This window comes from Anguilla anguilla, chromosome 1 (genome assembly GCF_013347855.1).
Source record: "Anguilla anguilla isolate fAngAng1 chromosome 1, fAngAng1.pri, whole genome shotgun sequence".
Lineage (NCBI taxonomy): Eukaryota > Metazoa > Chordata > Actinopteri > Anguilliformes > Anguillidae > Anguilla > Anguilla anguilla.
This window is the reverse complement of record NC_049201.1, coordinates 63,192,444-63,204,435: the sequence shown is the minus strand read 5'-3', so window position 1 is coordinate 63,204,435 and position 11,992 is coordinate 63,192,444. Positions and strand designations below refer to the sequence as shown.

The following is an 11,992-nucleotide window of genomic DNA, read 5'->3' as shown; positions in this document are numbered from 1 at the left end:
CTATATTAAGACAATTTTCCAAACTATGTAGCGGAGATCATCACAAGATAAAACAATGGGTATGCTAGCTACTCACTCATAGTAAATAGCTACTACACGCAGAACTGTTTGGCCTAATCCTTCTATTAATACTTATACTACTGCTGCAGCTAATTATAGTAATAATAATTGAATAATAATTAAATAATTATTATTATTATAGTTTTCTGAAGACTTGAGGACCAGTAAACGAACAATTTCCTTTTTGTTGTATACAGGCCAAATGTCATATATAGGCAAATTATTTAATTAATTAATTTATTTTACAAATGCGTGCATTGATTGTGCCAAGATTTAAAACCTTCCTGTCCAGCAGCAAGCAGAACCGCAGTATTGTTAATTTCATGCAAAATAGATTTGGGCCTAAGCAACAATATGTTCATTATTATACATATCAGTGTTTTTTAGTTTTAAACTGCAATGTTAATTTAAATGTCCCTAAAGTTATGCCACCATAATAGGGTTGAACATAGGAATGTGTTTATAAACGTGTCGTGTACGTCGATCAGGACTATCTGGTATTAGATTTCAGGATATTATAGTTGTGAATTTTCCATGGATCTGATATTTAACGAAATCATTGTTCTTGTATGTACGAATGTGGTGGAGCGAGCTCACTGCTGCAGGTTTGAATTACTGGAACTTGAGTCAAGTGAATGAGAAGCGTAAACAAAGATTAAAACCACAGGGTCTCTGCGTCCACTGCTGAGCCACGGTTAAATGATCAAGGCCTACTCGGCGCATAGACAAAGCAGATGGAATTGACTTGGGTAATACAACAGCGGGATTACAGTGCAATATTGTTAACTAGACGTTAAAATCTAGCCTACATCAAAGGCGGACGCGTTTTTTTTTAACAAAGTAATACCGGATCGACTGTCTTGTTAGGAGGTTGCGCATTAAAATAATTGAAATAACACAACTAAGTCACCATTTTCCCGGCCACAGGCTCCGCCTATGCGCGAATGCAGACAAATTCGTGCATTTGTATTCGGCTTTTAAGACATAATTGAATACAGGGTGTCTACGAAAAGCAAAAGCAGCTCGAGACAGACCTGTGGTTTTTATAGCGCTTTTGGCAGCCAGCATTGGCTTTTGTCGGCTCAGACATGACAGACTTGACCAAGCGCGATCAGGAGACGCCACCTACATGGAAATCGTGAACTCCAATGCATCCAACAGCGAGGATTCTACTCATTGTTGTCAGCTCCGCACAAATAAGCCTTAAAGGTTAAATACAACGCACCAGGTAATATTTCAAGAACCTCCATAAACAACAATACGTTATATCGATGGTCTGAATATGTTAAATAATACAATGGTTGCACAGAAACTTGTGTCAGAAGTATAACACAGTAAACTGTGCAGTGTTGATAGAACTGTAACACAGCACATGGTATTAAAATAGGTACTATATGTATTCTGCAAGAATTTAATATAACATAGAACATGTTACTATGTATGTGTAGGCCTAATTCTCGAATGCCATGCCTCCTAGTTTGACTTAGCATAGGTTAGGTCAGAGTAATGTTTATTGTGTGAACTGGACTTAATGTGTTTATGACTATGAATAACTGTTACAAAATGATTAGCCTATTGTACCTTATCGGACCTGTGTTTTGTAGTTGTTCCAATGACCTTCGGTATGCACTTATTGTGCGTCGCTTTGGATAAAAGCGTCTGCCACATAAATGTAATGTAATGAATTTGTAGCCTGTAAAAATAGCCTATTTTAATAGTTACATACAACGTCACGTATATATATATATATATATATATATATATATATATATATAGTTCGGTATTTTCGTTATTTATGCTGTGCTTGTTTAGTAGTTTAAACTTTGTAATCTGTGCAAAGGCATTCTCAGAGCTTAATCCACGGACAGACTTCAAGTTCGGAGTGGGCGAAGGTCACCGACGCTAACACAGTCACTAGGCTACCGAGCCACTACTACGGCTGATGTTTTACATATTACTAATTCGTCTTAAACACTTGTAAATTGGTCTGGGGGAACACACTATCCATAACATGTTTATAATTCTGAATCTGAAGAAGAGAGCAATTCGATAAGGTGGGCTTATTGAAATGCATTAGAATTACGTTTGTTTTTAACTTTTTTCTTTTGAACGTGATGAAACAGAATGGCATCGTATGCTTTGGCATTCTAGTTTTTCACAAAATAATTCGTTTGAAAATCCCGTCTGTTAAATGTGAAATTTGATCATCACAGCTGGCAAAGAACTAAAGAGTGTTGAAAGTAACTACTCTGAAAGGCTTATGCTATAGAAAAACGTTAGGTTTAAGTTTTATTTCTAAAATAAAATATTGATAGGCTATTCACAAACTGCTTCTGTTCAAATAAAAAATATAGATTTGTGTTGTTTTTACCTGAGTGTGATATCATGATCTATAATCTATATATAATACACAGCCAATCCATTGTATACACATTGAATATTAATACAAGCATTCAGTTGGGCAATATATGTAGCCGTTGTCCTGGCATAAATTAAATAGACAAGAATACTTCAAATTAAAATATTCAAACAGACTTCATTTCCTATTCAGAATTACAGACAATGTGATTTTAAAAATGTTGTAGCCTATTTAAACAATATAATCTGGAAATAGTAGCCTAAGTGCAATTTCTGTCTTACAATGTTATTTCAGATTGATATAAATCTGGTACGTAGTGTGCTGTGACAAAATCTCGCCTACATGTGTCATTAAGTGTTTTCCGCATTTACACACATAGGTAGGCTACATATCTTAGTAATACAATACTACTTGCATGTTCAGTAAAAACACAACAAACGTAGCCTATCAATACATCCAAGCTCTCATATGCTTATTTAGCTACTGTTGCGAACAACAGTCCGTTCTCAATGTAATATGAAAACAGGCCTTGGTTTAACAAGGTAAAACGAGCTTGAGATAGAACCCAAACGTTGAACAGTCTGCAATTTAAAATGGCAAATCCAACACCTTTGATGATGTTGTGCATTTTAGAGAGCAGAAACATAGGCTGTACACCTTTAAACGTGTTTTGTCCATTGGTGGTTGGTTTAACTATTTTATTTGATCGCCCAAGAAGACGAGCCTTCTGCCCACACAATTTTTGTTTTAATTTGAGTGATAATAATTGTTGTTGTTGTTGTTTTGTTGTATTATCATCATTATTGCTATTGTATCTTATAGCCTAGCTACTTTGTACGTGAGAGCGCGCTGAACAACGGTGACACGTCATGTCCTTGATGATATCAACAACTATGGCAAGTAAGTGCTCTAAAAAATGTATACTTAATACATCCTAGTCTTTCATAACGTTTCAAGTAAAATACCGATGTAAACTAAATAGCACATTGATGTAGCAACTGCCCAATACGTTTTGATCAGTCGTCTTTCGGAAGTTGAACTTTGTATTGAGCTTTGACCGACATTGCTTTTGAACTTGAATGTTATTCTTACTACGTGATTGTGTAGCAGGCATACAACTTATTAAATCCACTGTGCATTTGGGAAAGAATGCGGGAAAGGGTTACTTATGTCAGGAACCTAACCTTTATGCACTTATTTTGACTCTATGTGGTCATTTACAGGTTGGGCGCTGTTCTGATGACATGTCCTGTATACTGCTCCTAAGTTTGTCGTTTTCCGCAGGTGAATGACGACACGGCAGATAAACGACACAACACCATGTTCAAAATTGATGAATAAAGTAATATATATATATATATATCACTTGAAGAAAAATGATGAAACTCCTTGGGTACCAGAGACTTGTTCGATTTACCCCCGAACAGTGGACAATGATGATAAGTCCAAAGTCACGACCGAGACCTCTTATCTCGGATATCACCATGACGTCTTTTCTATATCCATCGTGATGTTTGCAGCCGTCTTGGAAACGAGTCATTCATGTTTGTTTCACTAAATTTCATCAGACGAGTGGAGTGGACTTCTATTAGTTAGCCTACCCGTTGACCCTGGGATTTTGGACACCAAATGACTGACTGCTTTTACACAAAGTAAACAACTGGATTGGTGCTGCAGAACATCTGAAATTGCACTTCAGTATTTGGGGTTTCGCACAGGACATTTCACATTACCCCCCAAACCTCGCTAATGTTAAATGTAACCTCTTCAGGGATACAGATTAATAGTTAAGACCTGAAGTGCCCTTTGAGACCGCAGGGACATATCCATACAGACGGTACAAGTCTTCCATTACCTTTAGCAGTCTGGCTTCACGATCTTTTTATTATTATTATTATTATTGTTATTATTATTATTGTTGTTGTTGTTGTTGTTTTTGCCTATTAGTTTTACTCTAAGATTTTCCATTTCTTAATTGAAACGAAAACGAAATTATCTTTATTCCTATCCAAAACTTCAGAAAAGACCGTGTGCTGCCAGTGATTCATGATGTGGCCATTCTGGTAAATTAAATTTTACAGAGATTTTTAAGATGATTTTTACCATATTTTATTCCTGGATTTAGTTTTTATTTTGTGTAATGTGAGGCTACGACCTATAAATTTTAAGCCGTTATCACGAAAGGAGATTACGGACCTGTCAAAATATATATATATATATATATATATATATATATATATATACATACATATACATATATATATATATATATATATATATATATATATACATACATATATACATACATACATACACACACACAGACAGACGACATTGCATACACTATGCAGAAAAAAAACCCACATCAGTTACTCGTTGGAGCCATGTAAGAGATCCCAGAACACAAATTTATTCAGAACACATTCAGATCCAAAATCATAAATATTTCGAACCGGTCAAAAAAATCTACCAAACTATTTTAATGGACCCTATCCATTTAAGTGACCAAATAATTACACCGAATCTGGTAGTCTAAAATCGTTTTCCAGTAAAACAGTAATTTATTAGTGGTCTCACAATTCTGTGAATCTTACTATTATTATTATTATTATTATTGTTATTATTATTATTATTCTTACTGTTATGGGTCTGTAATTGAAGTTATATCTATCTTTAAAAAAACTGATTTAATTGAAATAAAGGAACTGCATACAGATTGGTGACCTCTCATATCGTACATTTAGACACCGTACGATATGCATTGCGTTAAGTGTAGGACACTACACAATTGATATATGTATATATATATATATATATATATATATATATATATACATATATTAGGTCTCATCTATTCATGGCAAGCATTGCTTTCTACCCATCAAACGCTAGATCAAGTTAGTTTACAGCGGAAAACAGAGTAAGAGACAGATCAGGGCAAGGTCACAAATATTTAGCTCGAAAACGAAAAGCGCGAATCTCATATTTATTTTGTCCAGCGGCGGTGTAAAACGGCAAGTAGTAGCCTACCTTTGTCACTGAAAAAGACTCGAGCTCCAGGCTGAACTTGCTGGAAAAAAACAACGTAGGCCTACTGTGAAAAGAATGTTTTCATACCCTCAAAATAACTTCTTTCACATAGGGAATATGAGTTCTGTGATTGATGATATTTGTGAGCTTTTTATTTTCCAGCATGATGGAAATATTTATATATTGGATGCATATTCTACGCGTTGTTCACAATATACGGCTGCTGCATGCTTTTTATTTTGTGTTGGCCACCTACTCCATCGCACTTGGAGTTCTTGGCTCGATAATAGGCCATAGTTTGCTACCGTATTTGAGCTGCCTTTACAGATATAGCCAGTTGGTGGCAGTAAAACGCCACTAAAATGTGGAGTAATACTTATTTTTGTGCGAGCACCGCGTTTGACTCCCGTCCGGGTCCTCCATCATCTCTACCCACAATTTACCTCTCTCCATCGAAGCAAGCGGATGAACCGTGGTTAGGCCATAAGATGTTGTGAGGGGAGTGGGCCACTTCGTTAAAAAAAGTGTAGAAATAGTGCACGTAGCCGTTGGAAAATAGCACAAAGGAAATTGCCATTTTAGATTGTTTTATCGTAGTATTCAAATTTTCTTCAGCAGAAGAACACATGACATTATTGTTTTGTAAACTAAAGACAATTTTCTTATAATATAGAACAAGCAGTGTTCCAACTGGGCAATCACTCCCTTACCTAAACAGACTTTCATAAAATACGCTTACGTGGCACATTCACTTATTGTAAGCCTACAGTATTTGCCTGTACTCACATTAATAATAATAAATGATAGCCTATTTAAACGCATTTCTCCACTGGAAAATTTAAGACAAAACTCACGATTCTCAGTGACCAATGTTGATGAAAGCAGCTTATGAAAAAGCTCCAGCTAAATGCGTGTAGTACAATAATGCAAGCCTTACATAGATCGAGGGTTATACACAAGGGAATGTACTGCAAGAAGACGTTCTAAGGCTATCATTTACTGCTTTAAATGCAGAAGGCTACCTAGTAAAAGAAGAATCAAATCATTCGCATAAATCTAAGCAAATATGTTGCACATTAGAGATATGAATGTACCAGTGCAAATATTGCAATGCTCAATTATGAAAATTATTCTATCTGATAACAGCCTACACCATTCCCACAATGCGCCACGTTATCGATTAACTGCTCACATAGAGCGCATTCAGTTAAAATAAATTCGGCCATTTTGACACGGTGCGTTTTCAATCTTATTTGGTCGAAATGATCGGAACAGTTCAATGCAAAATGTAGTTTTCTTTAAAATCTGAAAAATTATGACTATTTTAAAATGCGTAGTCTATCCACCATTTTATTGCTGTCCAAGGAAAATAATATCAAGGCCAATTCTGTGAATGGAAATTTACATTTTACTTTATGTAAAATGAAATCACAAGTTCGTGTGTATAAAATATATACTATTCAGTTATTTCTGTGTAGCCTACACATGCTTAAATGTATCCATTATGAATACATATGTTATGTAGTAAAACAAGTCGTTTTGGTGGAAAGTATGGACATACAAATAAGGATATGCACAATACTTGCAATACCAAAACTTAAATAAAACTTAAAACTTAAATTACTGTTATAAACTTAAACTTAACTAATGGGTTTATAACAGTAGGCTACACTACATTTATGAAATGCTCCATAATACTCTAAAACCAGAATTGCAATTTAAGGCGACCAACACAGTAAAATGTTCAGCATTAAATAAACTCCGATAGAGCACAATCCCTCTTGGACTCAAGAACTCTGTTAGAGTTAAAATAATACTAAAGGCTTTACTGTGTATGGGGGCCAATTCCGATTAGACTACTGCTGTATTCTGATAAATCACACTTTATTTACACTAATTTAACGTTGAGAAATTAAAGATTTAATGAGAACCATTTACAACTGAACAACTTGTATGTTAACCGTGCTTATCCCATTTATTGCAGGACATCGTGCTAAGTGTATAAAGGTGACTCACCACATTTTTATCAGGATGAGCTTAAACAAAATCAAGATTTCAATTTGGACTGACATTTCAAAATGAAAATGTAGACAAGTATATAGTTAAATGTCATATAGCCTTATGTAGGCCTAAGTACAGGCGTGCAAATACGTCCCACAGTGCCTAATGTGCAATAGCTGCATACACATAAACAGATAATTGACTTAGATTGCTTGTGCACCAAAATTTTCCGTTCACTTTGATAAACGGAAATGTGCAAGAGATGAACGTGTAGAACTTCTCATTCGAATTGATACGATTCATTCCGACAAACTTAAAATCAGGTGAAAGGCTTCGTTCAAATTCCGTTGGGTTTAATACGTGTTACACCACATAGCTCATTTGCGGGACCACTGCAGTCAAAATTATGTGTAAGTATTACAATAAGAAACTTGCACCACATTTTATTCAAAGGATAAACCATTAATCTTGCATTAGTTTACAATACTCGAAACGAACCGAAGCGCGTATATTCTAGATGCACACCTAAGCAGGGTGATACTATTCAGCAACTAAAAATAAAAATAAAAATAAAGGAATACAATAAATATGTAGAATAATGTAGAAAAATTCAGTTTTGATATATAAAATTAAAACCCTGGAAACATTTTCTCATACATAGGCCTATATCAAAAATGATTGATAATATTAGTGTACTGGGTGTTTTGATACATTTAGATACATCACGTTTTTTCTTTAATGAAAGGTGTAGTCGGGAGGCTTGGCCTAAATAACAGTGATATATATTATTTTGTACTGACCCCCCTTAGGGAATTGAATGGTGTGACGCCTTGGTGCAGGTAGCACCAAATGTTTCTACAAATAGGCTAAAATGATTATTTGACAAGTGACACTCATTCACAAAACAGCAACAAATTAATTCCAGAGTTGTACTGAAACATCAAAAACTGTATATGTTATTCCACCATTATTATTTTTGTCCCGTTGTTTATTTTTTATTTAATATGTGAGGGGGGTTGAAGCGAATGGCAGTGCCTGCGCGCAAGTATTTAAAAAACTAACGTAATGCCACATCTTGATCACCAGATGGCGATATTGTTCTATACTACATGTCGACATTTCCCATATTTAGCCATTCTCAAACTTCAGGTCTTTCTCAGGGTTAACTACATCATGCCCAGTTCAATCTTTAAAATAGGTCGAAATCCCTATTTCTTGAACAGGCATACCATAAGTAATCTTAACTGTAAAGCTATTGGACTTGAACAAAGTTTAAAAAAGAAAACTAATTTGACACTATTACACAGTAAAATGTCCAATGTTAATTCAACACTCAATAGATAACTCTCGAATATGGGACCAAATGTTATCTGATAACAGTTGAATTAACATTGTTGGAGTTGAATGAACCCTGGACATTTTACTGTGTAATTGTGAAACATATCTTTCTCGATTTTCGGTTGAAAATGACCCAAAATGTGCTACAAAACAGAAGGCCACACTTTTGTAAAATATATCAGGATTTTAAAGACAGGCTTCCTGTGTAAATGAACATAACAATATTATTCAAAATTCACATTCAATTTCACAATTTCAGCTTTTATTTGGGTGGAGTTTGTCTATGTAGACATACATAAAGGGAGCAGTTCAAATATGTAATAACTTACTAGTTTTGGTTTTATTTACAACAAAGCCAATTTTATTGAAATGCTATTGTACACGGGCACATCTCAATGCCTTGGGTTCCCAAAAGATATTTTAAAATAAAAGTGAGACTGCATCAGCAGCTGATTATGACAAGAACTTGCAAATAAGGTAAACTATCGGATAGGTATCTTAGAAACGCTGAAAACGGCAGCATTTGATTCATTAATCAAACGTGTGTTTAAAGCGATTGTTTATGTAAATGCATTGGTAAATTCAAAACCACGTATTTCCTGCAATCTCTTTAAGATTTAGTGCCACTTTAAATAATAATTATTAAAAAATGTTTAAATACACACTTTATGCCTCTTCATTTCCTGGACATTATAAGCATAGCGCATCTATATATTTGTATTTAACCGAAAATTGCAACATCTCCAACTCGATGATCAGTGGAGCAATGTGGATGTCAATCGGATGAACGACGTTTCTCAGAAGTCATGTTTAACATCAAGATGGAGGTCTAACATTTCCCATTTTAGCTTCAGACCCGCGAGACCTTATGCGGCCAGCATGACGGGTGCCACTCCAATTCTAAACAATCCACTAAAGCTGAGTGGTGGCCTGTTAAAACAGTATATAGGTCATAAGGTGTTGTTTTACTTCTTTTTTCAAAATAGACCAGCCTTCAAGTCAGCTTTACATTTGTTCTTCTTAATTTTTGTTAAAGCTAACTGGCGGTCTTGAATTTGTTGACGACTTTCTTCTCTTTTACTCGCCTGTTCTGAAACCAGATTGTGACTTGTCGTTCGGTTAGGTTTGTCTGGGAGGATATCCGTCTTCGCTTGTCCTTTGTAATGAATTTATTAGTGGCATACTCCCGCTCCAGTTCCTTCAGCTGTACCTTCGTGTATGGCACACGCTTCTTTCTTCCACGTCGAATAGAACTGCCTTCTCCTGCGTGAGTCACTGCGTCTGAACAACATAGAGAATAACACCCTGTTTATCTCTACGCTCACAAAAAAGAAAAAAAGGGCATGTTATATGCTGCTTGAATTTATTTCTAATGATAATAGCTACTTGTTGCGTATAGCCAACTTTATCACCGAGTTAATCATTTACATTTATGATAATTAATACAATGTAATGTCAAAATAAAGTGTGACGAATTCTTACTAATAATATGTAGCTACGAAATACCATTCAAGCATTCGACCCAGCATCTCATTGTACCTTGAATTGACGACTTCCACAGATGGTTGGGCTGCGCCTGGTCCTTAGCACAGTAAACTTGACTGTTCCACCCGTTGGTGATAGCCCATGGTTGGTAACTTTCCATGGGCAACAGAGAATCATGTCTGGGCTCTGTTGGGCCACTCATGGTGGGCACAACAGGCATGTCCAAATAGCTGGGGACAGGTTGGTAAGGGCTGGTGGTATAACCTTGATAGAAAGCGAATTCCTTGGCTCTAGAGGTGAATTCCTCTCCAGAGACAGATGTCTCCATGTACTTCTCTGCATATGAAGAAGGCTGTGCGCACGATTTTATGTTGCTGTGCTGTGACATCCTACACGGATAGTAGCTGCTGCCAAAATAGCCATAGGGTAGAGAAGCGCTGGTGGAACTCTGTGCGGCGGAACAGGGACTGCACTGTTTGACAGATTCGCCCATGCCAGACGCTGGCACCTCACTCGACGTGTAAGTAGCGCTCGGGGCCAGGGATGCCGGATGCGCCATCAGATTCCTGCACTGGTTTGCAGCAAAATTGCCTCCCGCAAATCCTTCCATATTTTTGTTCACTTCATCTAAACCGTTGTCGTAGACGAACATCACCGGGTCAATCCAGCGGGAATGGAGAAGTAATGACGCTGTCATAGCACGTCCGACATTGAGACTACTAGCTCTTTTTAAAAAGCCCCTAGACTGAAAAAGAGATACTGAATCTCAGAGTAACTGACGCTAAAGAGACTGTGCTCACCACGGCCGCCTGTTTATTGGCTGGTGGGAGGCACGTGATATGCAAAGAAGCTGGTAAACGTTTCGAGCGAAGAAAATCCCAATGTACCAAATGCACAGTTGTAATACTATATAGCCCCTGTCCGGATTCAATTTGTGCATTTCTGTTCTGACTATTACGAGAGAAATCTGAGCGAAGCGACTGTTTCTCTTCTGATTACCATACGATTTGATTAATTTTTTAATTGGATTTACGAATTACAATGACTCGAATTCGGTCTACTGTAGGCTACGGGTACGAAGGCATAGGCTACATTTCAACATTGAAACGTTACCAGGTACACTCCTCCCTCCTATTTATTACATAATACGAGGAGCTAATTTACGCGCAATAATGATAAATGGGCCCGCAGGTAAATGTAAATTAAATAAAAAATATTCTTCTTATTAATTTCTACATTGGTGATAGCATCATGGGTTTGTGTATATTAATATAATAAACTACCATTATATATTATCTATATATATATAGGCTACAAACAAACTGACAAGTGCTTATGAATACTGGATCAACATAACCAGGAATCAGTTCAATCACAACGTATATATTAAATTTGTTACTGCCTTTTAAAACTTTACTTTTTTGTTGGTGACTTCGGTTCAACATTTGTTTGGAATTCATTTAAACATAATATTTTAATAAAAAATAAATAAAATACAAATTGCTGAATTTAAAAGCAGTATTCACGAAAAATTGTCTCAATGTGAGCGAAATGCTAAACACAGAAAGGAAAATGTTTCAACAAGCTGAATTGAAAACTGCTTAAACATTCCAACAAATTTACATTTTAAACAGTAGCCTATAACGTATGCGCCTAAGAATGTGCATCCCTTGTACAATGCAGTATATGCACAGACCGAAAGCAGCCCACAATTTGGCA

The 11,992-nt window shown here is 36.0% G+C and overlaps 1 protein-coding gene and 1 long non-coding RNA gene across 2 annotated transcripts in view; one reads left to right on the top strand and one right to left on the bottom strand.

The window, feature by feature from the left end:
- The window catches only part of LOC118218122, a 31,292-nt gene extending 26,782 nt beyond the window's left edge, over positions 1-4,510 (top strand). The window contains exons 3-4 of the long non-coding RNA XR_004763379.1: positions 3,242-3,319; positions 3,704-4,510. This is a non-coding gene — a long non-coding RNA (uncharacterized LOC118218122). The remainder of the gene's footprint in view (positions 1-3,241; positions 3,320-3,703) is intronic.
- A 4,928-nt stretch (positions 4,511-9,438) lies between these two features.
- Positions 9,439-10,989, bottom strand: hoxa13b (homeobox A13b). The gene is made up of 2 exons (XM_035387260.1): positions 10,328-10,989; positions 9,439-10,069 (listed from the first exon to the last, which is right to left on the bottom strand). Exons 1-2 carry the CDS (start codon positions 10,968-10,970, stop codon positions 9,825-9,827), a joined length of 888 nt encoding a protein of 295 aa, XP_035243151.1. The 5' UTR covers positions 10,971-10,989; the 3' UTR covers positions 9,439-9,824.
- Positions 10,990-11,992: the final 1,003 nt, after the last annotated feature.